This window comes from Lepisosteus platostomus, chromosome 18 (assembly GCF_059453375.1).
Source record: "Lepisosteus platostomus isolate fLepPlt1 chromosome 18, fLepPlt1.hap1, whole genome shotgun sequence".
In the NCBI taxonomy this organism is placed as follows: Eukaryota; Metazoa; Chordata; class Actinopteri; order Semionotiformes; family Lepisosteidae; genus Lepisosteus; species Lepisosteus platostomus.
In genome coordinates this window covers 17,425,034-17,449,400 of record NC_142628.1, presented here as the reverse complement: position 1 = coordinate 17,449,400, position 24,367 = coordinate 17,425,034, and the positions used below count along the sequence as shown (strand labels likewise).

At 54.4% G+C, this 24,367-nt stretch overlaps 1 protein-coding gene across 7 annotated transcripts; it reads left to right on the top strand.

Moving 5' to 3' along the window:
- The first annotated feature begins 1,823 nt into the window (after positions 1-1,823).
- Positions 1,824-24,093, top strand: incenp (inner centromere protein). 7 transcript variants are annotated; one of them, XM_088610843.1, is made up of 22 exons: positions 6,900-7,069; positions 7,671-7,735; positions 17,020-17,167; positions 17,262-17,363; positions 17,633-18,312; positions 18,411-18,438; positions 18,515-18,578; positions 18,766-18,922; positions 19,323-19,365; positions 19,448-19,535; positions 19,622-19,759; positions 19,933-19,947; positions 20,253-20,362; positions 20,502-20,622; positions 21,134-21,223; positions 21,937-22,010; positions 22,092-22,197; positions 22,288-22,365; positions 22,449-22,508; positions 22,600-22,671; positions 22,760-22,910; positions 23,684-24,093. In XM_088610843.1, exons 2-22 carry the CDS (start codon positions 7,678-7,680, stop codon positions 23,866-23,868), a joined length of 2,568 nt encoding a protein of 855 aa, XP_088466969.1. In that variant the 5' UTR covers positions 6,900-7,069; positions 7,671-7,677; the 3' UTR covers positions 23,869-24,093. The 7 variants fall into 7 exon arrangements, with proteins under 7 accessions (XP_088466971.1, XP_088466969.1, XP_088466970.1 ...); XM_088610845.1 differs by lacking the exons at positions 6,900-7,069; positions 7,671-7,735 and adding an exon at positions 1,824-1,847; XM_088610844.1 differs by lacking the exon at positions 7,671-7,735.
- Positions 24,094-24,367: the final 274 nt, after the last annotated feature.

Below are 24,367 nucleotides of genomic sequence, written 5' to 3'. Positions count from 1 at the left end.
GTCTATTTACACCTGGTGAACTGTATCCTTCAGGTAGATAATAATATCCAGTACATAAGCTCATCTCAGCTGTGTGCGGCAGGACTGCTCAGTGTTTCTCCAGTGCAGGTCTCTTTTCTGGGACAAGCCACGCCTTCCCCCAATCAGGGTTCAGAGTTTGCTAGAGTGAGGCAGGACTGTCAGCATAGCGGCTTGCTGATTGGCTCCTTTAAAGCAGAGGAGAGGAGGGGTCTAGGAGGAGGGGCAGAGTAGAGGAGTGTACTGCCTTGTGTACATGTGCTCTGGAATTCTTCTTTGCGCCGATCTCTCTGGACAGGCACAGTACTGCAGACAACACCACACGATGTAGACAGTACACTACAAACATAATAAATAATAACAACAGGAACAATAAATGTGTTGTGGAGAACAGTAAATGGATAGTAGTGAAAAACACGTGGTAGCCCATGCAGAAGGTGCAGAGTGCAGTCAGCTGTTGAGGATGCGCACTGCAGTGGGATAGAAGCTGTTCTTGAGTATAGTGGTCTGTGCTTTAACAGTGCGGTACCGCTTGCCAGAGCGCAGGAGGAGAACGGTCTGTGGCCGGGCAGGTTGGGATCCTGAATGATGGATGGGGCTTTATCGCGACAGCGAACTGATGGTCGATCACATCTGAAGTAAGATGTGAAGATGGGGTCAATTTTAAGTCCTTTCTGCATGAAGATTAGACTTCTAAGGCTGGAGTTTATGGCAGGAAGGGGGTTAACTGATTAAAGGATTCCAGTTAAAGGAATCCTTTAGGGGGTTAAAGGATTCCAGATGTGAGCTAGGAGAGCTAGGGAACCCCCTGGGGACTAATCCCTGACCATTTGGCCAAAAAGCTGTAAACTGGTCAAACACGTGACCCCCCCCGCCTTTACCATAATAACGAATGACGAATCAGAACAGCAAGGAAGGACTATATAAGCCTAAAGTTTGTACCGGCACTTTGAACAATACTTCGGTTTTGTTGTTTCTTGCGGGAAACAAGACTCCGGCTTTATTGTTCCTTGCATGCAATAAACTCATCTGTTTAACTTCATCTCGGGATCCAGAACCTTATTCTTTCTGTTACAACACATCCTATAATCCCCTGTGTCACTGCCACAGCCCTTTGTACCGAGTCCCTGTCATGCGTGGTAGTACTGCTGTACCACACAGTGAGGACACCAGTGAGGACACTGTCTATGTTGCTGGGGAAAAAGTTCATGAGGAGCTGCTTCCTCAAACTGCTTCCTTGTTGTGAGACCAAGCCAGGCCAGTGGAGATCTGCAGGCCGAGGAACCTGAAGCAGCTGACAGGGCCCACTGCTGTGCCCTTGATCCTGAGTGGGGAGAGACTCCCTCTGGGTCTCCTGAAGTCCACAATGAGCTCTTCTGTCTTGTTGACAGTCAGGGCCAGATTGTTGTCAAAGCACCATCTTGTAAGATGCTCCACCTCACTCCTGTGTGCAGACTCATCGTTGTTGTTGATCAGCCCAGTAATAGTGGTGTCATCAGGAGACTTAATAATGTGATTGCTGCTGTATGTGGCTATACAGCCTAGGGGACAGGCTGAGACAGCAGCCTTGTAGAGCTCCAGTGTTCAGGATCACTGTAGAGGAGACAACGTTGCCAATTTTCACCACCTGAGGTCTGTCTCCCCATCAGGAAATCCAGTATCCAGTTGAAGACAGAGTTGCACAAACCCAGACTGGCGGGAACAATTGTGTTGAAGGCCGAGCTGTAATCTGTAAACAGCTTCCTAACACAGGAGCCCCGTCTGTCTGAATGTCCGAGGGCAGTATGAAGTGCTCGAGATACGGCATCATCAGCTGACCTCTTCAGGCGGTGAGCAAAGTGACGTGGGTCAAGGGAGTCTGGGATAGAGCGGTTTATAATAATAATAATAATAATAATAATTGCTTTTCTGAACACTCCACTCAAAGCGCTTTACAGGTAATGGGGATCCCCTCCACCACCACCAATGTGCAGCCCCACCTGGATGATGCGACGGCAGCCATAGTGCGCCAGAACGCTCCCCACACACCAGCTCTCAGTGGGGAGGAGAGCAGAGTAATGAAGCCAGTTCATAGAGGGGGATTATTAGGAGGCCATGATTGGTAAGGGCCAATTGGAAATTTGGCCAGGACACCGGGGTTACACCCCTACTCTTTTCGAGAAGCGCCCTGGGATTTTTAATGACCACAGAGAGTCAGGACCTCGGTTTTACGTCTCAACCGAAGGACGGCGCCTGTTTACAGTATAGTGTCCCCGTCACTATACTGGGGCATTAGGACCCACATGGACCACAGGGTGAGCACCCCCCGCTGGCCCCACTAACGCCTCTTCCAGCAGCAACCTTAGTTTTTCCCAGGAGGTCTCCCATCCAGGTACTGACCAGGCTCACACCTATATACAGTCGGACAATACTAGTCCTTTTCCTGACCACAGAAGTGAGAGCCACTCGGCGGTAATCATTCAGACAAGCTACCCTGGTCTTCCTTGGCACTATTGACTCTGGTCCGACTGACAGGGGGAGAGACAGGTTAAAAGTGTCTGTATATACAGGAGACAGCTGACCCGCACAGGTTGTAAGGAAACAAGAGGAGACACCAGCTGGGCCGGCTGCTCTGTGGGGTTTCACTCTCTTGAGGGCTCTGCTCATGTTTAGAGAGCTGTACCACACAGTCTCCCGGCTCACTGGGGCCCTGGTAGCTCTCGGTGTTCAGAGCCTCAGAGTGGGAGGGCCAGGTGTTTAGCTCCTCGGAGCCTCAGAGCGGGAGGCCCAGGTGTTCAGCTGCTCAGAGCCTCAGAGCGGGAGGCCCAGGTGTTCAGCTGCTCGGAGCCCCAGAGCAGGAGGGCCAGGTGTTCAGCTGCTCGGAGCCCCAGAGCAGGAGGGCCAGGTGTTCAGCTGCTCGGAGCCCCAGAGCAGGAGGGCCAGGTGTTCAGCTGCTCGGAGCCTCAGAGTGGGAGGGCCAGGTGTTCAGCTGCTCGGTGCTCAGAGCGGGAGGGCCAGGTGTTCAGCTGCTCAGAGCCTCAGAGCGGGAGGGCCAGGTGTTCAGCTCCTCGGAGCCTCAGAGCGGGAGGCCCAGGTGTTCAGCTCCTCGGAGCCTCAGAGCATGAGGGCCAGGTGTTCAGCTGCTCGGAGCCCCAGAGCAGGAGGGCCAGGTGTTCAGCTGCTCGGAGCCTCAGAGTGGGAGGGCCAGGTGTTCAGCTGCTCGGTGCTCAGAGCGGGAGGGCCAGGTGTTCAGCTGCTCAGAGCCTCAGAGCGGGAGGGCCAGGTGTTCAGCTGCTCGGAGCCTCAGAGTGGGAGGGCCAGGTGTTCAGCTGCTCGGAGCCTCAGAGCGGGAGGGCCAGGTGTTCAGCTGCTCAGAGCCTCAGAGCGGGAGGCCCAGGTGTTCAGCTCCTCGGAGCCTCAGAGCAGGAGGGCCAGGTGTTCAGCTGCTCGGAGCCCCAGAGCAGGAGGGCCAGGTGTTCAGCTGCTCGGAGCCTCAGAGTGGGAGGGCCAGGTGTTCAGCTGCTCGGAGCCTCAGAGCAGGAGGGCCAGGTGTTCAGCTGCTCAGAGCCTCAGAGCGGGAGGCCCAGGTATTCAGCTGCTCGGAGCCCCAGAGCGGGAGGGCCAGGTGTTCAGCTGCTCGGACCCCCAGAGCAGGAGGGCCAGGTGTTCAGCTGCTCGGAGCCTCAGAGTGGGAGGGCCAGGTGTTCAGCTGCTCAGAGCCCCAGAGCAGGAGGGCCAGGTGTTCAGCTGCTCGGAGCCTCAGAGTGGGAGGGCCAGGTGTTCAGCTGCTCGGAGCCTCAGAGCAGGAGGGCCAGGTGTTCAGCTGCTCAGAGCCTCAGAGCGGGAGGCCCAGGTGTTCAGCTGCTCGGAGCCCCAGAGCGGGAGGGCCAGGTGTTCAGCTGCTCGGAGCCTCAGAGCGGGAGGGCCAGGTGTTCAGCTGCTCGGAGCCTCAGAGCGGGAGGCCCAGGTGTTCAGCTCCTCGGAGCCTCAGAGCAGGAGGGCCAGGTGTTCAGCTGCTCGGAGCCCCAGAGCAGGAGGGCCAGGTGTTCAGCTGCTCGGAGCCTCAGAGTGGGAGGGCCAGGTGTTCAGCTGCTCGGAGCCTCAGAGTGGGAGGGCCAGGTGTTCAGCTGCTCGGAGCCTCAGAGCGGGAGGGCCAGGTGTTCAGCTGCTCGGAGCCTCAGAGCGGGAGGGCCAGGTGTTCAGCTGCTCGGAGCCTCAGAGCGGGAGGGCCAGGTGTTCAGCTGCTCGGAGCCTCAGAGCAGGAGGGCCAGGTGTTCAGCTCCTCGGTGCTCGGAGCCTCAGAGCAGGAGGGCCAGGTGTTCAGCTCCTCGGTGCTCGGAGCCTCAGAGCGGGAGGGCCAGGTGTTCAGCTCCTCGGTGCTCAGAGCCTCAGAGCGGGAGGGCCAGGTGTTCAGCTGCTCGGAGCCCCAGAGCAGGAGGGCCAGGTGTTCAGCTGCTCGGAGCCCCAGAGCGGGAGGGCCAGGTGTTCAGCTGCTCGGAGCCCCAGAGCGGGAGGGCCAGGTGTTCAGCTGCTCGGAGCCCCAGAGCAGGAGGGCCAGGTGTTCAGCTGCTCGGAGCCCCAGAGCAGGAGGGCCAGGTGTTCAGCTGCAACAGGCAGTGTGCAAAAAACAACAAAAAGGTAACAGGTTATGTGCAAAAACATGCATCAACAGAATGAAATAAAGGGATAGAAATGATGGGGAGTGAGCTTTTGACATGTGAGGCAGAGGTAGATTTTCAATGTGTGTTTGGGTTTTTGGTAAGAAAGGAAGAAGGCACTGTGAGGTTCAGATCATAGGTGAGAGGTGAGGTGAGGCTGGGAGTTTAACAGTTTGATAGTGCGGGGGTAAAAACGGTCTCTGAGTCTGGTACTCCGGGCCCGAATGCTCCGGTACCGTTATCCAGATGGTAGAGGGTCGTACAGTCTGTAGCTGGGATGTGTGGGGTCTTTGATGATGCTTAGAGCTTTCCTCAAGCACCGTCTGTCATAAATTCAGCTCCTCTGGTAGAGATGCCTCAGGGGAGGAGATACTGCTGCTCCTGCAGGCCTTGAGCCGCCCCCAGGCTGGTTCCAGTGTGTCCTTGTATTCCTGCTTCTCCAGGTCGTACCTTGATGTGTAATACAGTTCTCCGTCTCCTGCTTGGAAGGCAGAAGACTGTGCCCGAAGTTTGTAGTGAATGTGTTTGTTCATCCGGGGCCTCTAATTGGGATATTATCCAGATCCTCCTGGTAGGAACAGCTCTGTCCATACAGTAACTGGTGAAGGATGTGACCACCTCTGTATACGCATCTGGATCACTGGAAGAATGCACACCCATCAGTCATTTCAAAACAGTCTTCTTCGGATGTGACACCAGCAGAAGGCTCCACAGCCGAAAAGTTATGTTTATTTTCTTCTCTTTTCAGCAGAATAAACCTTCCTTGTTCCTTTGCAGCCTACGCCTGCTGACGCAGCTCGTTACTGGAACTACTTCAAAAAAATCTGCGAGTCCTTGCTCCGCGCTGCCAGGTCTCTCCTGCAGGGGGCGCTCTTAGCTTCTGCTGGTAAACAGGAAGAGAGAACACGGAGGCGTGGTGTGACCGTGATCCAGTGTGTTATTGCCTCTGTAGGGGACGGAGTCGTGTTGAAAGTGCTTTGGTAGCACGTTTTTAAGGTTGCAGCGGTTAAAGTCCCCCGCCGCGGTAGAAACAGCTGTCGGATGCGTGTTTTCGTATTTGCTGATGACGCTGCACAGCTGGCCGAGTCTTTATAACGGCTGTAATCAGGTATTCCAGATTAGATGAGCAAGATCTGTACAGTAGAAGAGTTTTGAAGGCAAAATACGTGTCCCCTGACCGCAGGTTCGATAACTTCTCAAACGGTCAAGGACAAAAATGCACACAACACGACAGAGTCACATCACGGTAAAAACGCACTTCGAGTGCCCGTGTGTCACAGAAACCTCTGCTAGTAGGAACAAGCTGTAAACTCGTAGCCACTACACTGACAACATTGCGGTCGTTTGAAGAGTCTTTTCTAGTCTGTTCGGATCCCGGTAACCTGCCTTTCAACACGTCATCTGCTGATGGGAATACTGTACCTGCCTTTACTGATGCATTATAATGTCATCAGTGGGTCAGCTCTACTCCACTGGGACTGTAGCTCCTACTGCAACAGGACAGTCCTACTGTACCGGGACTGTCCTACTGTACCGGGACTGTAGCTCCTATTGTAACAGGACTGTCCTACTGTACTGGACTGTAGCTCCTACTGTAACAGGACTGTTCTACTGTACTGGGACTGTAGCTCCTACTGTAACAGGACTGTCCTACTGTACCGGGACTGTAGCCCCTACTGTAACAGGACTGTCCTACTGTACCGGGACTGTAGCTCCTACTGCAACAGGACAGTCCTACTGCACTGGGACTGTAGCTCCTACTGTAACAGGACTGTCCTACTGTACCGGGACTGTAGCCCCTACTGTAACAGGACTGTCCTACTGTAGCGGGACTGTAGCTCCTACTGTAACAGGACTGTCCTACTGTACTGGGACTGTAGCCCCTATTCTAACAGGACTGTTCTACTGTACTGGGACTGTAGCTCCTACTGGAACAGGACTGTCCTACTGTACTGGGAATGTAGCTGCTATTCTAATAAAATTATCCTGCTGTAACATGTAACATTCAGTTTTAGGGAGATGTCTTTAAAAAAACTAGAAAACGTAGTCTGAACAGATTTAGACAGTACATTTTGCACTATGCACTTTGCGGGTCTTAAAGACAATATCTGTCGGCCAATATGTTTTCAGCTCTGTTTGAAAATAGAAACACAGCCGACACCTGCCTTTAAGGCGGCCTTGCGCCTGCGCACTGCGTGCGGGCCCGCCTCGCGCGCTCGTTGCTCGCTCTCTGATTGGCCCTCCGAGTTTTCAAACTCCACAACGGTCTCGGCGCGCCTGGAGTTCAGCCGAGTGCTGAGACAGAGATAGAGACGGAGACAGAGACGGGCGCTTGTCGTGTATCGAGACTGACAGAGACAGAGAAGCCGGCCGGCAAAAGTGTACGGAGTCAAGGGGAAGGTTTTTTGACGAAGGTGAGTCGGTCCTGTGTCGGGGTTTGTGCGGGCGGGTGTCCTGAGCGGCCGGCGGGTCCCGGGGCTCCGGCCTGCGACTCGTCCTCCCCAGCTCCGTCTGCGTGATCCCGGCGAGCTGCGCTTCCTCGCCGTGTCTGCGTCTTAAACCGCTTCAGAATAACTTTCGAGCCGTGCCGGGGTGCTCCAGCTCCAGCGCCCTGCCTGTGCCGCCTGGAGGGGGCACCCCGGCCTCTCTCCGTGTGCGACTCTGGCCGCCTGACGCCGGGCCCGCTGTCCAGCTCACCGAGCAGACGGGCAGGCTCGCCCCTCCGCTCTGACGGGGTCTGAATATTTCAAGTCCGCTTTTCTGCCGGTTACTGTACCTCTGCTTTCTTCTCTTCTTTGAAATGTCCGCCCTCCGATCTCGGACACAGCTGACAGACCCCCACGCAAGCGTTCTTCGTGGGTTTCCCTTGTGTCGTGTACAGATTGCTTTGACTTCCTTATTGTTTGGGGTCCCAGAGACCCCAGTGCTGTATGTGTAAGAAAATAATTTCCAAATTAACCTATTTTTTCCCCTTCAAATATTTTTTTTCCTTCTGACCTCATTAAAACCCGGTAGACCGAGAATGATTGAAGCCTCAGGCCTCCCTCTTGCCACGAAGGAGGCGTGCACATTTCAGAAAGGTGACGAAATCTGTCAGTGACCCTAAAACATTATACCAAATGATTAAATGTTTCATGGTTTATGTTCTATGGGCTATACATGAACAAATATGTACTTCTCGTTTGCCAAAACAAATCCCAGAGAAAGAAATGTTATACAGTATAGTTATGCTGTTTGTTTGGGGACAGTTTGACCCCAGAGAGGACACGCTTACAAAAGGCAATAAAACAAATCCAACTAGACAACTGATCTGTCTAAGCACTTGTCCCACAGGCAAACTATGTACAGATTTGAAATATACAACACCACCCCCCTGGTCAACAAGACTGCCAGCCACAGACCCCTAGAACCCAGTCACAAGATGCTTTCAAATGTCCCCCCCCGCCCTGCGGGACACTAAGGCAACCATGAAGCAAGACATTACTTTATGCAAGATGTGCAGATGGTTTCTGTGTGTGTGTCCTCCGTATGTAGTTGACACTTCCTACACGTTGCGCGAGTCTTGGTGTCATTTCCTTTTGTGCAGACCTGGCAGCTGCTGCTGGAGTGCTGGGGGCTCGGGCTGATTGAGTCTCCCTCCCAGCGGAGGCAGCTGGTCGTGATCTGGGAAGGGGCTGCTCCCTCTCTGTATGAGGCTTCGCCAGGGCTTGACCTAGCTGCTCCAAGAAGATGCTCCTCCAGTTCCGTTTGCCACTGTACCGATCATTGGTTTCACTCCAATGACAAAAGCGTTGCAGGTGCTGACTTCGGTGATGTTAAAAAAAAATGGCGGAGGGGCCAGCAGGCGGGCTTTCGCTGGCAGCTATATGTGGCAGTGACTTTATCCAGGTTTGGTTTCGTTGCGGTCTAAAACCATTTCAGGCTTTCTGTCCTCTCTGTTGCTCACAACTGCATCTTTATGCCTCGTGCTCATAAGGAGGACATTTTTCTTGGGACAGTAGGATACAAGTGCAGTGGTGTCGGTGAAAGCAAGCGTGGATGATTTCACCTTCCTGGTCTTTTCTTCAGCTCTGGCTTGTTCTTATTGTTCCCAACATTGTCAGCTTTCTTTTCAGTAGTTCCTCCCCTAAGGTGTAGGATGTGAAATACTGTCACCTCACATTATGACCACATAGTCCATCTGTCACATCCACGGCAACCCTCTTACCCCGGTTCCTTTCAGGTGCGCCGTCTGGAGTTTCTGCAAAGATTAGTGTAGGTGCGCATGCACATTTATCTGTGCACGTGAGCAAGTGTGTTTGTGTGTGTGTACAGATGTAGGTGCGCATGCACATTTATCTGTGCACGTGAGCAAGTGTGTGTACAGATGTAGGTGTGCATGCACATTTATCTGTGCACGTGAGCAAGTGCGTCTGTACAGATGTAGGTGCGCATGCACATTTATCTGTGCACGTGAGCAAGTCTGTGTACAGATGTAGGTGCGCATGCACATTTATCTGTGTGTGTACAGATGTAGGTGTGCATGCACACTTATCTGTGCACGTGAGCAAGTGTGTTTGTGTGTGTGTACAGATGTAGGTGCGCATGCACATTTATCTGTGTGTGTACAGATGTAGGTGCGCATGCACATTTATCTGTGTGTGTACAGATGTAGGTGCGCATGCACATTTATCTGTGTGTGTACAGATGTAGGTGCGCATGCACATTTATCTGTGTGTGTACAGATGTAGGTGCGCATGCACATTTATCTGTGTGTGTACAGATGTAGGTGCGCATGCACATTTATCTGTGTGTGTACAGATGTAGGTGCGCATGCACATTTATCTGTGTGTGTGTACAGATGTAGGTGCGCATGCACATTTATCTGTGCACGTGAGCGTGTGTGTGTACAGATTTATTTGGGAGGAGTAGTGTTGAGCCAACTGTACCCTCAACACCAGTCAGAGAATCAAAGCATGTGAAAATCCACTGCATTTAATCATGTTTAATATCTGGGGTCTCTGAGACCCCAAACATAACTTATGTATGATTTTCCGCAGAGGACCTCTGAAACATCAAGTCAATCATGTTTATAAGCCGTTCTCATAAAACTAGGAAAAGTCATGAAGTATTGAGCTGATAAAACAATGTTTTTTGAGCTGTTAAAGAGGGTTTGGGGTCTCCAAGACCCCAAACAGAAATAAGGGTTAACAGTTTTCCCTAATTCCTGCTCACTCGAGTGCCTGTGATGAGTCACAGCCTTCCAGCTCAGTGAGCGAGTTTCTAGCTTGAGCCTCAGCTTGCAGTCAGCCTGCCTGGACCAAGTCGTTGTCAATGACTCCTCTCTCCCACGTACTCGGAGCCAGCTGTTTTGAGCTCCTACCTCTCGCTCTTCCCCTCCAGCTCTGTAGGTTTGCACAGCTGCCGATCAGCTGACCTGGCCAGGTGTGCCGATTCTGCTCCGTTTTCATGGTCCTGCTTCTCTGACGCTGACACTCTGGAAGAGAAGGTACTTCCTCCTGAGCCCTGAGCCGGCTCTTTCCCTGCTCTGTCCCCGGTACACTGCCCAGCTGCGCTCGTACTGGACTGCAGGCTGCAGTCTGGGACGGAGCTCCTGTCCGAGTACAAGGATGCAGCAGAGTGGGCTGGATCCGGCCGTTTCTCCCACGTGACTCTCACAGACCCCTGTTCTCCACCATCATGGGGAGCTGTGTCAGCATGCGCAGGCTGTAAAGGAACAAGTGCAGATTTATCCTCTTCTGAAAGGAAAATGGACACTGCGTTTCATATTCTCCACAGCTGACACTTTTGTTTTGTTTTTAGCATGGACTTCACCTTTACTTGTCCCTACTACATTATCTACTCGCTTCCTCCCAGCTGTGCAGCACTTCTTCATTTTATTACTTCCAAGATTGACAGCTTCCAGCGTCACATTCTCTCCATGCGTGATACTGCTCCCCCTGCAGCCTGCAGGCCTGTTTTCACTAGATTCTCTCAACTTGACACTACATGCCTGGGTAGGTTGGTATCACGTGTGAACTCCATCTCATTTATCAGATCCTGTTCCCACTGTGTTATTTCAGCCCTGTCGTCCTCGATAAACACTGGGGTGGTGCCAGTTCAATTCAAGGTGCTTTATTGGTATGATCAATGAGTAAAATCAGTGTTGCCAAAGCAAAACAAATAGAATGAACATAAAACAAAAATCTACAGATATTTACAAGACAGAATCATAAGATGTTTACTTCTAAACATAAGGAGCATTATTGATGGAAAGACTCACTGTTCCTCAGGCTGTGACAGGAGATCACATACTGGGCTGCCAGTTCAACCGAGTTCCCTCCTCCCTCTCCCAGTAGGATTGGGACCCGTTGTGATTCTGACAGGTGTGGGAACTCTGGGATTAGATTTCTGAGTTTAAGGAAGAATGTTTCTCTAATCCCAGAGTATCTGTCACAGTGCAGTAGGAAGTGCACCTCTGTCTCTATTTCTCCCCGCTGGCAGTGGGAGCACAGCCTGTCCTCTCTGGGCAGCCAGGTCTGCCTGTGTCGCCCAGTTTCTATGGCCAGGCAGTGGTCACTGAGCCTGTACTTAGTCAGGGTCTGCTTCTTTTTGCTGTCACTTAGGTTGGTCAAGTATTCAGCTAGTGTGTATTATCTGTTTAGGATTCTGTAGCATTCCAGTTTGTTTTTTAATAATAATTTCTTACACTTGTATAGCGCTTTTCTGGACACTCCACTCAAAGCGCTTTACAGGTAATGGGGATCCCCTCCACCACCACCAATGTGCAGCATCCACCACATCAGCTCTCAGTGGGGAGGAGAGCTGAGTAATGAAGCCAGTTCATAGATGGGGATTATTAGGAGGCCATGATTGGTAAGGGCCCATGGGAAATTTGGCCAGGACGCTGGGGTTACACCCCTACTCTTTTTGAGAGATGCCCTGGAATTTTTAATGACCATAGGGAGTCAGGACCTCGGTTTTACGTCTCATCCGAAGGACGGCGCCTGTTTACAGTATAGTGTCCCCGTCACTATACTGGGGCATTAGGACCCACACAGACCGCAGGGTGAGCGCCCCCTGCTCGTCCCACTAACACCTCTTCCAGCAGCAGCCTCAGCTTTCCTAGGAGTCTCCCATCCAGATACTGGCCACGCTCACACCAGCTGAGCTCCAGTGGGCTGCCAGTTGTGAGTTGCAGAGTGATATGGCCGTAGCGTGTAAATTCCAGGCATCGCTAACTGGGAGGCTAGAAGCTTTTGAATGAAATGCATTAATGAAAGTGAGGGAAATATTGTTACAACAGCAGTGCCAGGAGCAGTAATCCCGTTGATCGTGGTATTAAACAGTCCTTTGTGCTAAATTGAGTCAAAAGCTCTCTTGAAATTGATACAGCAGGCAAAAAAAATCCTTCTTTTTCTTGGATGTGTTTATCAGTGTGTGTAGGGTGTAAATGTGATCAGATATGCAGTGATCTGGTAATAAGCCAATCTGACTCTTGCTCAGGACATTGTGTTCGGTAAGGAAAGCCAGTACTCGTGTGTTCAGGATACTGCAGAATACCTTCCCCAGGTTACTGTTCACACAGATGCCCCGGTTGTTGTTGGGATCGAGTCTATCTCCACTCTTGTAGATGGGCGTGATCAGTCCTTGGTTCCAGGCCTCGGGGAAACATCCGGCTGTCATGATGAGATTGAGGAGTTTGAGCAGGGCTTGTTGCAACTTCGTGCTGCTGTGTATCAGGATCTCATTGTTGACTCCATCTTGGCCACAGGCTTTGCGTGGTCTGAGGGCCTGGAGTTTGTCCAGTAGCTCCTGCTCACTGATTGGGGAGTCTAAGGGGCTTTGGTTTTCTTTAACAGACAATTCCAAAATTGAGTTTTCCATAAATGTTTAGGTCTGATTTATTTGTAATTGAGCTCAGTCTGGCTCTTCTGTTGTGCTGGGTGAGGGGTGAATGGTTTTGATCCGGTTCAGCTGCTGGTCTGGGTGAGGGGCATGGAGTGTGGCGCTGGTTCTGGTCCTGCTCGGTCACTGGTCTGGGTTCTGGGATTTTTCTGGGTCCTCAGGTCGTTGGTGCCAGTGTGAATGATGATGTGCTGTGGGGTCCCAGGACCGACCTGGACAGCAGCTGCAGGGCCTTCTCTGCCGTCGGACGCCAGAGCTTTGCTGTTTGTAGTCCCGGGAAGAGCATCTGCTAACCAATGTACCTCCCGTTGGAGTCGATAAGGTCTACTTTCGTGCGTCTGCTTCTGGTGTCCAATCCGCTGTGCTGCAGGGCAGGGGGGCTGCGTGGGGGGTTTAGTGTGTTGGGTGGAGCCATGTGGGGGGCTGTGTGTGTGGTCACCCTGACTGTGAGGCAAGGTGGATGTACTTTTGGACGGGGTGTTGTGAGGGAGTTTGAGGTGTCAGGGTGTGAAGTAGGTGTGGTGTTTGCTACAGTGTGGGTACTGGATAAGGGAGAGTTAAGAGTGGGGGTAGCAGGGGTTCAGGTTGGTGTCTCAGGGCTTGTCTGTTGCAGTGAGAAGCAGTGAGTTTCCTCAGCTGTTCTTTGAGAGTCTTGCTTGTCCTCTCTGCAAGCTGCAGCTCCTCTCTCAGCTACTTCCGACTGCAGCTTACTGTTGTCCTGCTGCAACTCTTCTATCTGTGCCCTGAGCTGTTGGCTGGTGGTTCTGCATTTGTTCTTGTATCTACTAACCTCGTCTCTTCGCTGTTGTGCTGTCTCCCCAGCATCAGTTCCTTGAACTCGGTGAAGTCCAGCTCCAGAGGGGAGGGTTTCTCTCTCAGGAGGCGCGCTGTGCTGGGGGCCGTGTGATTCGGTGTTGTCTGGGGCCGCAGTCTTGCTCGGCTGTTCTGTAGCTGTGTTCGCGGGCTCGGAGTCAGGTGGGGCTGAACTCTCTGTAATGAGAGTCTGGTTGGTCTCTCACATTTCTGGGGGAGGTTTCTCCAGGTCGGCCTGTGTTTTAAGGTCCATGAGCTTTTCATCAGAAAGCTCCGGAGCGGCCTCACTGCCCTGTTTCATCACTTACCACAGCGGTACAGTGTTGACGATCGGTACAGTGTCTTCTGCGTCGCTGGCGCCCCCTATGGAGATTTGCAAACAGACAGCCAGGCTGAGGCTTCTCAAAGACAATGGGCCCAGGTGTATTTTATTTTGTTTTAAAATAAAAACTCAGCCAACAGTTTTTAGTCTAAGTAAGTTCCTCTATAATTTTATTTTTTTAATGCAACAGTTCAGTTTTAGAGGTGTCAAAAAAGGGGGAAAAATGGCTTACCAGCTATTTTCTGTACTGGCTGAGTTATTTGGGTTCTCTTGTTATTGATTGTATTTTTCTTTCACTTTCTCCATCTTGTCTGATCCCCTCTTTCCTTTTTTTGTTCCTCCTTCTGTTTGGTCCTCTTGGTCTCTTGCAGTTTCTCCTCAGGTTCTTTATCATCAGTGTTACTGTGTCTAAGTTGTTTTTTAGTTCTTCAGTTGTTTGCTTTGTTGATTAATACTGGTAGTTATTTTTTCAATGTTAAATTATTTTTGTTTTATTGATGTTGCCTTACTCCTAAACTATTTGTCCAGTTCCTGAAGACAATAAAATCCCAAAGAAATTAGGAGCTGATCTTCTGTGCTTCCTCTCTCTCTCTCCCCTCACTTCAACACGACTGCAGTTACCCCTCTTCTTAAAAAAAACACATGGCTCTGGACTGCCTAATTCTTTGCGAAACATTTTAGAATTTGCTGTTGCATTTCAATTAAGCAGCTGTCTTATTGCAGATGACTTTCTTGAGCTCTTCCAATCTGGGTTCGGACAGAATCTGTCCTAGTTACAGTCACTAGCCATCTCCACTGGTTCTCTATTGATCTTTATTCTTCTTGACCACGGTGCTGCTTTTGACTCTGTTAAAGTCATGTAGTCGTGATTCTCTTGTTGAAACTGGAGTTTCTGACACTGCTCTTACCTTGCTGGTCACTGGTACACTGTCTCTGGGGGTGTCAGTTAAGTTGAGTCATTGAATCTGGTGTTCCTGGGGGTTCGACACTGGGTCCTCTCCTGTTCAGCACTCGGTTATCAAAACCACATGGTCTGATTGATCATTTCTTGCCAGTGATGCTCAGATCTATGTCCATACTGAACCTGACACAGATGTGACTGTCTGCCCTCTCTAATTACATCACTGACGTACGATCCTGGATCACTCAGTCTCCTTCATTTAAACTGACAAAACAAACTTCGGTTATACTCTGTCGGTGTCTTGTCTTTGTTTTTATTTGATTTTTCTGGGGGGTCAATCGCATTGAACTCCAGTTTGCGGCTCTGAGTTCAGCCAGTGGTCAGCACCCAGCCCTGCGCTAAGCCAGCTCCTCCCTGACTGCAGCCAGCCTGGAGCCCCAGCTGCAGTCCTGAGGACCCTCCTCTTCACATGGTTGGAATAACTTGGTAGTGGACTAAGCAGAACAGTGGATCACATGAGAACCTTCCTGACTACAGGAGACATCGTCACTAAGTCATGAACTTATGCATCTGTCGCCTGAACATTAGTGTAATACTTCGCTGAAACTGCTTTCCTGATGCCACAATTATTCATAAGGAGGTATATTGATAAGTGTAACTTAAGATAGACACTAAACTCCATTGTTAATCAGTAGCTGTATTATAGCTGGCTCATGTGGGGCCTTTGGTATGCGATAGTGAAGTTTCAGATACCCTGGAGAGTGAAGAGAGCTGAAATGAAGGTCCCTATGTAAATGGGGTGTAAGTCTTAAACGTTTTTTGTCACATCTGGGGGCTAATTGAATTGAGTTGTTGTATTGTATATTATAAAGTGATTCTGCACTTGTCTCCCAGGGGATAACAGTGCCCTGTTTATTGGGGGTTTGAGGGCACAAAGAAGTTAAAGCAACAAACCAGCAGTGTCTCTTCTCTGTCCTGTGGCTGCGCTCCAGTAATCAGGGTGGTGAAGCAGCCACAGCCAGAGCTGGGGGCCCGTCCAGTCGCTCGCAAGGCTGTGTGACCGCACAGGCCTCCGTGACCAGCGGGAGGCAAGGAGCAGTGAAAGATCGCTTACAGAAGTCTCCTGGCAGTGTAATGTTACTTTTAGATGAAATCCACTCCCATGTACCAGCAGCTTATATTAATGCTCATTCTGTTAAGAAATAAAGTTGCCACTGCTGTTGGACGTCAGCTGGTGCTTTTTGTGCTAACTCTGCTGTAAGTAATGTACAATACCTTCCTTTGTCCGTTATAGCTCAACAATCCTAGAACTTTAACTCACTACCTCCAACTGAGAAGATCCACACACATAAATTACTCTTAAATGAAGTTCAACAACTGTAGCCCCTGAAATTGCAGACCACTTATACCATTGCAGGCACAAATGTAGCTTATACATAAAACCCAATAGCAGTGTATTTGCTTCTTCATCTGAAGGATCTCCGTATGAATGGAAGTGAAAGCCACTATAATCCGATACATGTTCAAACTCAAACCAGCTGCTGTACTTGTCTCCTGACTAACTACAGTTGAGAATCGCATTAGTAGTTATATACCCGTATCTGGGGTATTTTAACATAAATGCTGTTCTTAAATTAAAAACATTAAATTGCCAGGGACTCGGTTCTATCCTAAGTGCCTTGGGGCAACCTTGTTGTGAAAGGCGCTATATAAAAATGAATTGGATATACCAACACGAGACAGAAAAGTAATGACGCCAGTGCTGAGCCCTCAGCCGCTTCACGTCGCCGTTGTCACGCGCTCTTGCTCTCGCCCACGGTGACTGCAGTTCCCCTTTCGACCCCGGGAACTGGAACTTTGTGAAAGTACTGCAAGTCACCATGTTGGTGCAAATCGCTGGTCTCTCCGCGGGCGAGAGCGAGAGATCCCGTGAACCGTAACGTGAGGCGGCCCTTCCTGCTCCCCAGTCCCTGTGCCGATTGGCGTCCTGTGACGTGCGAGTGAATAAGTACAGGTTGTGCAGCGGATATTTCAGCTAAGAAACGTTCCAACATGATCCGCAGGCAGAGTCAACAAGCGGTAGATGCTTTTACAGTGGAGCGATATTTCTGTGGGCCTGAACGAGACGTGTTCACAAGCCTGCTGGTGTTCAGTGTAATAGGGCCTCACCTCACCGGGATTGTTGCCTCGTTTGAATCACAGGACACGGCGCTGCGCACACCTGGAAGTTATTCTGTGGTGTAAATTGCAGGTTTTACACGTTACTGTCTACATTTTCCCTTCATTGCGATTTGAAATGCACTCGTGAGTGCCGATTCTTTCTAGCCCCGAAATCTAAAACTAGTGTTGCAGTCCCATGGAGCCCTGTGAGGCGAGCCTCTGGGCCAGGGGGCGTGTTCTCTGTGTTCTGAGCTCGGGTGCGACTCCCTGCTGTCTCGCAGCTGCAGGCATGAACGGGCTGCAGTCCTCCACCGACGCCCTGCTGCAGGTCTTCCAGGGGAAGCTGCGGGACTTCGAGGAGGAGGTGGACAGCAAGCACATGGTGTGGCTGAAGGAGATCGAGCAGGAGGCCCGGCGCATGTTCACCAGGTGAGCCGAGCCGGACCGGACTGGACCTGCACCGCACGTGGGGGGGGGTTGCTGGCACTGCGTCTTCATCCTCTCCTCCTCCTCCCCCTCTCAGCGACTTCAGCGCCGAGCCCGAGCTGATGCCCAAGACGCCCTCCCAGAAGAGGAAGCGCCGCAGGAAGCGCTCGTCCCTGGGGCCGGAGCAGAGCGGCAGGCGGTAAGGGTGTCCAGCAGTGCGCTCGGCCGGCGTGTTCCACCCGTGTGTGAAGGGCGCCCTGCTCGCGTGCCTGGCTGAGGTCACAGGGGCCCGGGACTCGAACCCATGGTCGTAGAGCCTTGCCTGTGCTTGAGCAAACTCCTTCCCCGGTTGAGAGTCTCACGAGCTCCCGGCCAGCCTGTGCTCGACCACGGGGCTGCAGGTCTGTGGCTCCGCGGCGAGGTCGTGCGGAGAGTGGCTGACTGCAGCCCCCCTGTCTCTCCCCCCAGCTTCTCAAAGGGCAAGAGGACTAACCTGCGCCGCTCGTCGGCTCGCGTGCCCACCGCCATGACGCTCATCCCCGAGCAGAGCACACCCGAGCCCCCGCCTGCGCCCCGGGACCCGGAGCCCCAGCAGGACGCCTCCGGCCGGCCGAAGCGCAGCAGCAGCAGCAGCCGCCCCAGGGAGGCCCCGCTGCTGGAGCCCGAGCCCGAGCCCGAGCCGCCCAAGCGCTCCACGCGCCGCGCCGCCCCGAGCGCGCCCGCGCAGCGGGGACAGCAGGAGGAGGGGGCCTGGGACAAGCTGGGCGCCAGGCCCAAGCGCAGCCGGCAGCCGCCGGTACAGCCCCTCCCGGCCAGCCCCCCTGAGGCGGACGTCCCCCCACTGGAGCAGACGAAGCTCCCCGTGGTCCTGATCTCGGCTGCCGACCGACGGTCCGCCGAGCAGCACCGCCCAGCCCAGGAGGGCTTCCCGGCCGGGCAAGATACCGCAGTGCCCCCAGACGGCCTCCCCGGGTCCCAGCCACCCCCCGCCCCACGCCGGTCCTCGGCGCGCTGCTCGCTGCCGCTGCGCCGCTCGCTGGCCGGCCTCCGCTACAGCATGACCCGTCAGTCCGCCCGCCGGGCCTCGCGCCAGTCCTTCCAGAAGAGCAGGGACCGCCGGAGTTCGGCCTCCTGCAGCCAGCTCAACGGTGAGTCTGTGTGCGTCTGTCCCTCCCGGCGCTGGGCGGGCTCTGTCTGTCTCTGTCCCTCCCGGCGCCGGGTTGACTGGGCTCTTGTGTCTTTGCAGATGTCTTCCTGGAGACAGACCCAAAAGGGTGAGTGTCGGCACCGCTGGGCTGTGGGGCTCCAGTGGGTCTGAGCAACAAGCGAAACCAGTGTCTTGTGTTTCAGTGAGCAGTCAGAGGAGCCTGCAGTGAGTGAGGGACCCCCAACAGAGGAAACCCCTGGGAGAGAGGTGAGGCTCTGGGCCTGTGAGCTGTGTGCACACGCTGCGGGCCGAGGGTGTGTGTGTGTGTGAGGGTCTGGTGCTCCTGTGGGCCGAGGGTGTGTGTGTGAGAGGGGGTCTGTGTGTGTGTGAGTGTAAAGGGGCTCTTGCAGGCAGAGTCTTGGTGTGTGTGTGTGAGGGTCTTGTGTTCTTGGAGTTGCAGGACTCTGTCCCTCAGCCTCAGACCACACAGAGCGACCAGCTGTCCCCCATCCAGAGCAAGGACACGCCCCCTGTGGCCCTGAGATGCCCTCCCATCACCTGCTCACAGGACAGCAGCAGCTTGGGTTCGAGCACCCCTGTCTCCAACACAGGTACCCCACTGCGATTGGACAGGCTGATCGGGCGCCAGTGTGTTGAGGGTCCCTGTTCGCTGGGGGGGGCAGTGTGTTGAGGGTCCCTGTTCGCTGGGGGGGCAGTGTGTTGAGGGTCCCTGTTCGCTGGGGGGGCAGTGTGTTGAGGGTCCCTGTTCGCTGGGGGGGGCGGGCAGTGTGTTGAGGGTCCCTGTTCGCTGGGGGGGGCGGGCAGTGTGTTGAGGGTCCCTGTTCGCTGGGGGGGGCGGGCAGTGTGTTGATGGTTCCAGAAGTAGTGGCATCAGGGTGCTTCTTCCCCAGGGCCTCTCTGCTTGTTGCCAGTCTGCGGACTGGGCCCTGGCCCTGTCTGCTCGGGGGCCGGTGTGGCAGGAGGGGTAACGGGCTGTTTCTCTCCCTGCAGACGACAGTGGGAAGAAGCCGGCTGAGTCTCACACCCGTCTCAGGTGAGTGTCCTCGCTCTGCAGAGCTCGGCGCCAGCGGCTGCCTCGCTCCCCCCACGCCTCTGACCTGTCCCTGTGTGTGCAGGCCGCGCCCGGGTTCGAAGCGCAAGTCCGCCGAAGCTGAGGACACCCCCAGCCCCAAGAAGGCCTCCCCTCCCAAGAAGAGCCAGAGTGTAAGAGCGTCGTCCGGCCGCCCACAGCGGTCAGCTCACTGTCCTGGTCAGCCGTCTCACCGGCTCTCGCCCGCCTTTTGCCGCAGGTCACCCGGCCACACATCAAGTCCTTCCTGCACACGGTGCACAAGAACCAGCTGCTGATGACCCCCGGCTCGGTGGGCCGCAGCAGCGTCCTCAAGGCCTTCATCAAGCACACCACCCCCCTGCATGCAGACCCCAAGGTGAGTGGCCACGGGTGGCCTCGGGTCCGAGGGCTTGCGCAGGAGGCCTTCTGGTGCCTGGCTGCTGTGTTGAGAAGGACAGGGGTTCTGCAGGTCGTCTGGGGAGTCCGTGAACTGCGACCTGCCTCAGGGCCGGTCTGACCTCTGATGCTCTGTCTTGTCTCTTCCCCTAGGCTGGCAGCGTGGTGGTAAGTCCCTGTGCTCAGTGTTCACTGCTCTAACAGACTGACCCCTGCCCTGGGCTCTGTGTGTGACGCGTCTCTGACCCGCTCGGCAGTCTGTGGCCCAGGAGCCCCCGACCGGTCATCGGTCGTGGCTGAGAGCTGGGCTGCAGACTTCTTGAGTGTAATCCCACTGCCTCTAGAGCAGCTGACACGATTACTGACTCACCTGGGAGTTCTGGTGTCACGTGGTGTAAGCGTGTAGGGTGTGTGCGGGGCGCCGTGTGCGGGGTGCCGAGCAGAGCCCTGATGGGCTGTGGCCTTTCTCTCAGGAGAGGGAGCGGCAGAGGTTTGAGGCTCTGAAGAAGAAGCAGGAGCAGGAGACTGAGAGGAAGAAGAAGATGGAGGAGGAGAAGAGGAGGAAGCTGGAGGAGATGAAAAGGTTTGTTTTGAAGCCTCAGGAGCTGCCCATCTTCCTCAGCCTGTGCCTCTATCTGTCCTGTCTGTTCCTTGCCCCTGTACGTCTTTCCCTCTCTGGTCTCTGACTCTGTCCCGTGCCTCCTGACTGTCCCTGCCTGCAGGAAACGGGAGGAGCGGCTGCGCAAGGTGATTGAGGCGCGTGAGAGGGAGGAGCAGAAGGAGGAAGAAAAGAAGAAGAAGATCGAGCAGAAGATGGCTCAGATCGAGGAAAAGAACGACAAGGTCAGCGTCTCCCTGCGCCTCTGGGCAGCCAGCGTGTCCACCTTCTCTTTCACTCGGACTCATTTGGGCTCTAGCCAGCTCAGTGAAGCTGGCCTCCCTGCAGACAGCACAAACGATGAAACCCACCTCATTCATTAGTGCTACGTTTGTGCCGCTTTCGTTTCTGAGATATAGCGCTTTCTTTTTTCCGGGTCGTGACGTCACTAAGCCCCCCCTACAATGTCGTAGGGGAACCGAGCCGGTCTCATTCGTTAGTGCTGCGTTTGTGCCGTTGAAAGTAGCGTTTGTGCCGCTTTCGTTCCCGAAATATAGCGCCTTGTTTTTTGGGTTATCATGTGACCATACGCGGTGACGTCCAGTGACCCTGTCTGCCAAGTTCAAGCGCTCTGCGGGGGTCCAGGCTGGGCCTGTGTCACTCTGACCGGGGGTCCAGGCTGGGCCTGTGTCACTCTGACCGGGGGTCCAGGCTGGGCCTGTGTCACTCTGACCGGGGGTCTGCCTGTCTCTGCAGCTGCGGGTGGAGCGCCTGGCAGAGTCCAAGAAGAAGGTGCCCAGCAAGCGGCAGGAGGACGAGGCCAGGAAGAAGAAGCAGCAGCTGGAGGTGTGATGCTTCTGCAGCGTCAGTGCTGGTTGTCAATGTGTGGCGTCCGGGGCCCGTTGTGTCGCTGTGTGTGGGGCTGTGCCAGTCGGCTCTAGGTGACTGTGGTCCGTGTGTGTGTGTGTGTGTGTGTGTGTGTGTGTGTGTGTGTGTGTGTGTGTGTGTGTGTGTGTGTGTGTGTGTGTGTGTGTGTGTGTGTGGGGCTGTGCCGGTCGGCTCTAGGTGACTGTGGTCCGTGTGTGTGTGTGGGGCTGTGCCGGTCGGCTCTAGGTGACTGTGGTCCGTGTGTGTGTGTGTGTGTGTGTGTGGGGGGGGGGCTGTGCCGGTCGGCTCTAGGTGACTGTGGTGTGTGTGTGTGTGTGTGGGGCTGTGCCGGTCGGCTCTAGGTGACTGTGGTCCGTGTGTGTGTGGGGCTGTGCCGGTCCGCTCTAGGTGACTGTGGTCCGTGTGTGTGTGTGGGACTGTGCCGGTCGGCTCTAGGTGACTGTGGTCCGTGTGTGTGTGGGGCTGTGCCGGTCGGCTCTAGGTGACTGTGGTCCGTGTGTGTGTGTGGGGCTGTGCCGGTCGGCTCTAGGTGACTGTGGTCCGTGTGTGTGTGTGTGTGTGTGTGTGTGTGTGTGTGTGTGTGTGTGTGTGTGTGTGTGTGTGTGTGTGTGTGTGTGTGTGTGTGGGGCTGTGCCGGTCGGCTCTAGGTGACTGTGGTCGCTGTTCTCCAGGAGCTGCAGGCCCGCAGGCAGCAGCAGCAGGAGGAGGAGGAGCAGCGAGCGCAGCGCCTGGCCGAGGCCGAGAGGTGAGCTGTATGTGGGGGCAGCAGTGCGGGGGGGGCACTGCGAGCGGCGGCGGAGGTCTTCATCTCCCTCTGCCCTTCCAGGGAGCGAGTGGAGAAGGAGAAGGAGAAGGCGCTGGCGCTGCAGAGGGAGCTGGCCCGGGCGGCCCAGGAGAAGCAGCTGCGAGAGGCCGAGGAGAAGAGGCGGCAGGTATTGGACATGACTGAGGCGCTAACATGAGCTCTCCTGAAAGACTGTAGGGGCTGTAGCGGCCAGGCTGTAACGCTGTGGTCTTGCCAGCAGGCGGAGCTGCAGAGGCAGGCGGAGCTGCAGAGGCAGGCGGCTGCCAAAGCGCTCACCGTCACTGTGGAGGTGAAGGTAAGCCGACTCTGCCGCTGCTGTCTGGCTCCTCGCCCCTCCTCCCCCTGTCAAGCTCCTCACCCCTCCTCCCTGTGTTGCAGCCCCCCCCAGTGGAGCCTCAGCCAGCGCCCCCTGTTGACAGCGCGGACTCCAAGCCCCAGGTAGGCCAGCAGCATGGTGAGGGGTTCTGCTCTGTCTGCCGCCGCCCATCTGCCAGCTCTCACTCCTGCCTCTCCCTGCTGTCCTCTCTAGCCCGCCGCGCCCAGGAGCCCCCAGAGCCCCAAGAGCACCGGCGTCTTGCTCAACGTGACCGTGGACATCGAGGTACAGCTGCTGCTGGTCCTGCTCCCCCCCGTCCCCCAGCTCCCTCCCACCCACTCCCCTCCTCACGTCGGCTCCTTGCTCTCCACAGAAGTCCCCCCAGTCCTACCAGATCACCCCCAAGGGAGAGAACCGGACGGTGGCGTCGAGCAACCCTGAAGATTATGGGATGGACCAGAACAGCGATGACTCGACGGATGACGAGGGGGCGCCGCGGAAGCCCATCCCGTCCTGGGCTGAGGGTGAGTGTACACAGGGCTGTGGGGTGCGCAGGCCGCCGTTCATTGAGTCACTGAAGATGTTCGTCAGCGACCTGTCTTTTATTTTCATTAAAGACTAAATGCTCACGAAAATCCTCAACAATGATGGCGAACACTGAATTGTTTTGCATCTTTGTTTGAGTGAAGAGACAAAATGACCTGTCTGACAGAAGCTCAAACTGGAATGGGTTTAGTCACGTGAGGTTTACAGTTTGCACGTGAGAGCCAGCGGGCTGGCTGCAGCAGGTCCGGTCCCGGGACGGGCCGCTCCTGGGGGACAGTCGCCAGTCTGCTTCCAAATGTCCTCGTTTCCAGCCCGGCTTCTCCACGCCTCGTGCATGAAGTCTCAGTGGTAATTGATTGGTTGGTACGCAGATGAACAAGGAGATGCATATGCTGTGCTAATAACATTAATATTTAAACTAGAGCACCTCGCTGATTTTTACAGAAAAGCCGCAGGAAATTCTTGTGGTTCTCCATGCTTTTGTCTGACAGTACTTTAGATGGGTCTAGCACAGCAGGAAAGGATTGTAAAACAGTACTGAAGATCAGCTCAATGTAGCTGCGTGAGGCAGTTTCAGGGGTACAGGCCCCCTGACTAATGGACACTGTAGGTGACTTGACTAAGACTGATGAAATCAAACACTGGTGACTAAATGAACACAGGTTCAGGCTCGGGGGTCACTCTGCCTGTCCTGTGCGGCTTCCTAGAGCCGTGTGGACAGGTGACCTAACTCTCGCACCCGTGTTTCTAGGCCCCCAGCTGCAGCAGGCCATCCTGCAGCAGTACTTCAACCCCATCGATGTGGACTCGCACTTCGGCGAGATCGAGCCTCCCGAGCTGCAGGACATCTTCTACAAGAGCAAGCCGCGCTACTTCAAGCGCACCAGCTCTGCCGTGTGGCACTCCCCGCCACAGGGGGGCGCCAAGCACTTCTGAGTGCCGCCCGCCCCCCACCCCCCGGCCCCGCACGAGCCGGGAGCTGGGAGCTTTTCCAGGGTGATGTAATAAAGTTGTGGTTGTTTTAGATGTTTTACTTTGAATGTCTCACTTTCCCTTTCTGGTAAAAATACTCCTCAGTCAGTCCTATTACTGTTATATACTGTTACTGTATACATATACATGGTAAAGAGTTTTGTAAAAAATAAAGAATTTTGCACTTCCTTTAAGACTTGACCTGTTGACCTGGGGTCAGCGCCCCAGCCTCCCTGGGGGCCGCTGTGCTCTTGCAGGGGTCTCACATGGCCTCTTAGTTTGCCAGGCCAGGTAAAAGTGTGTCTCAACCACTGGGCCTGCAGAGCCCCCCCGGGAGGCAGTTTCAGGGGTACAGGGCCCCCGCAGCTCCTCAATGGGCTCAAAGCCTCGCGGCCTGCAGCCACTCGGGGTCCTGCGCAGTGAGGTCTGGGGCTGCGGGTCTGAGAGGCGCCCCCCTGTGGGG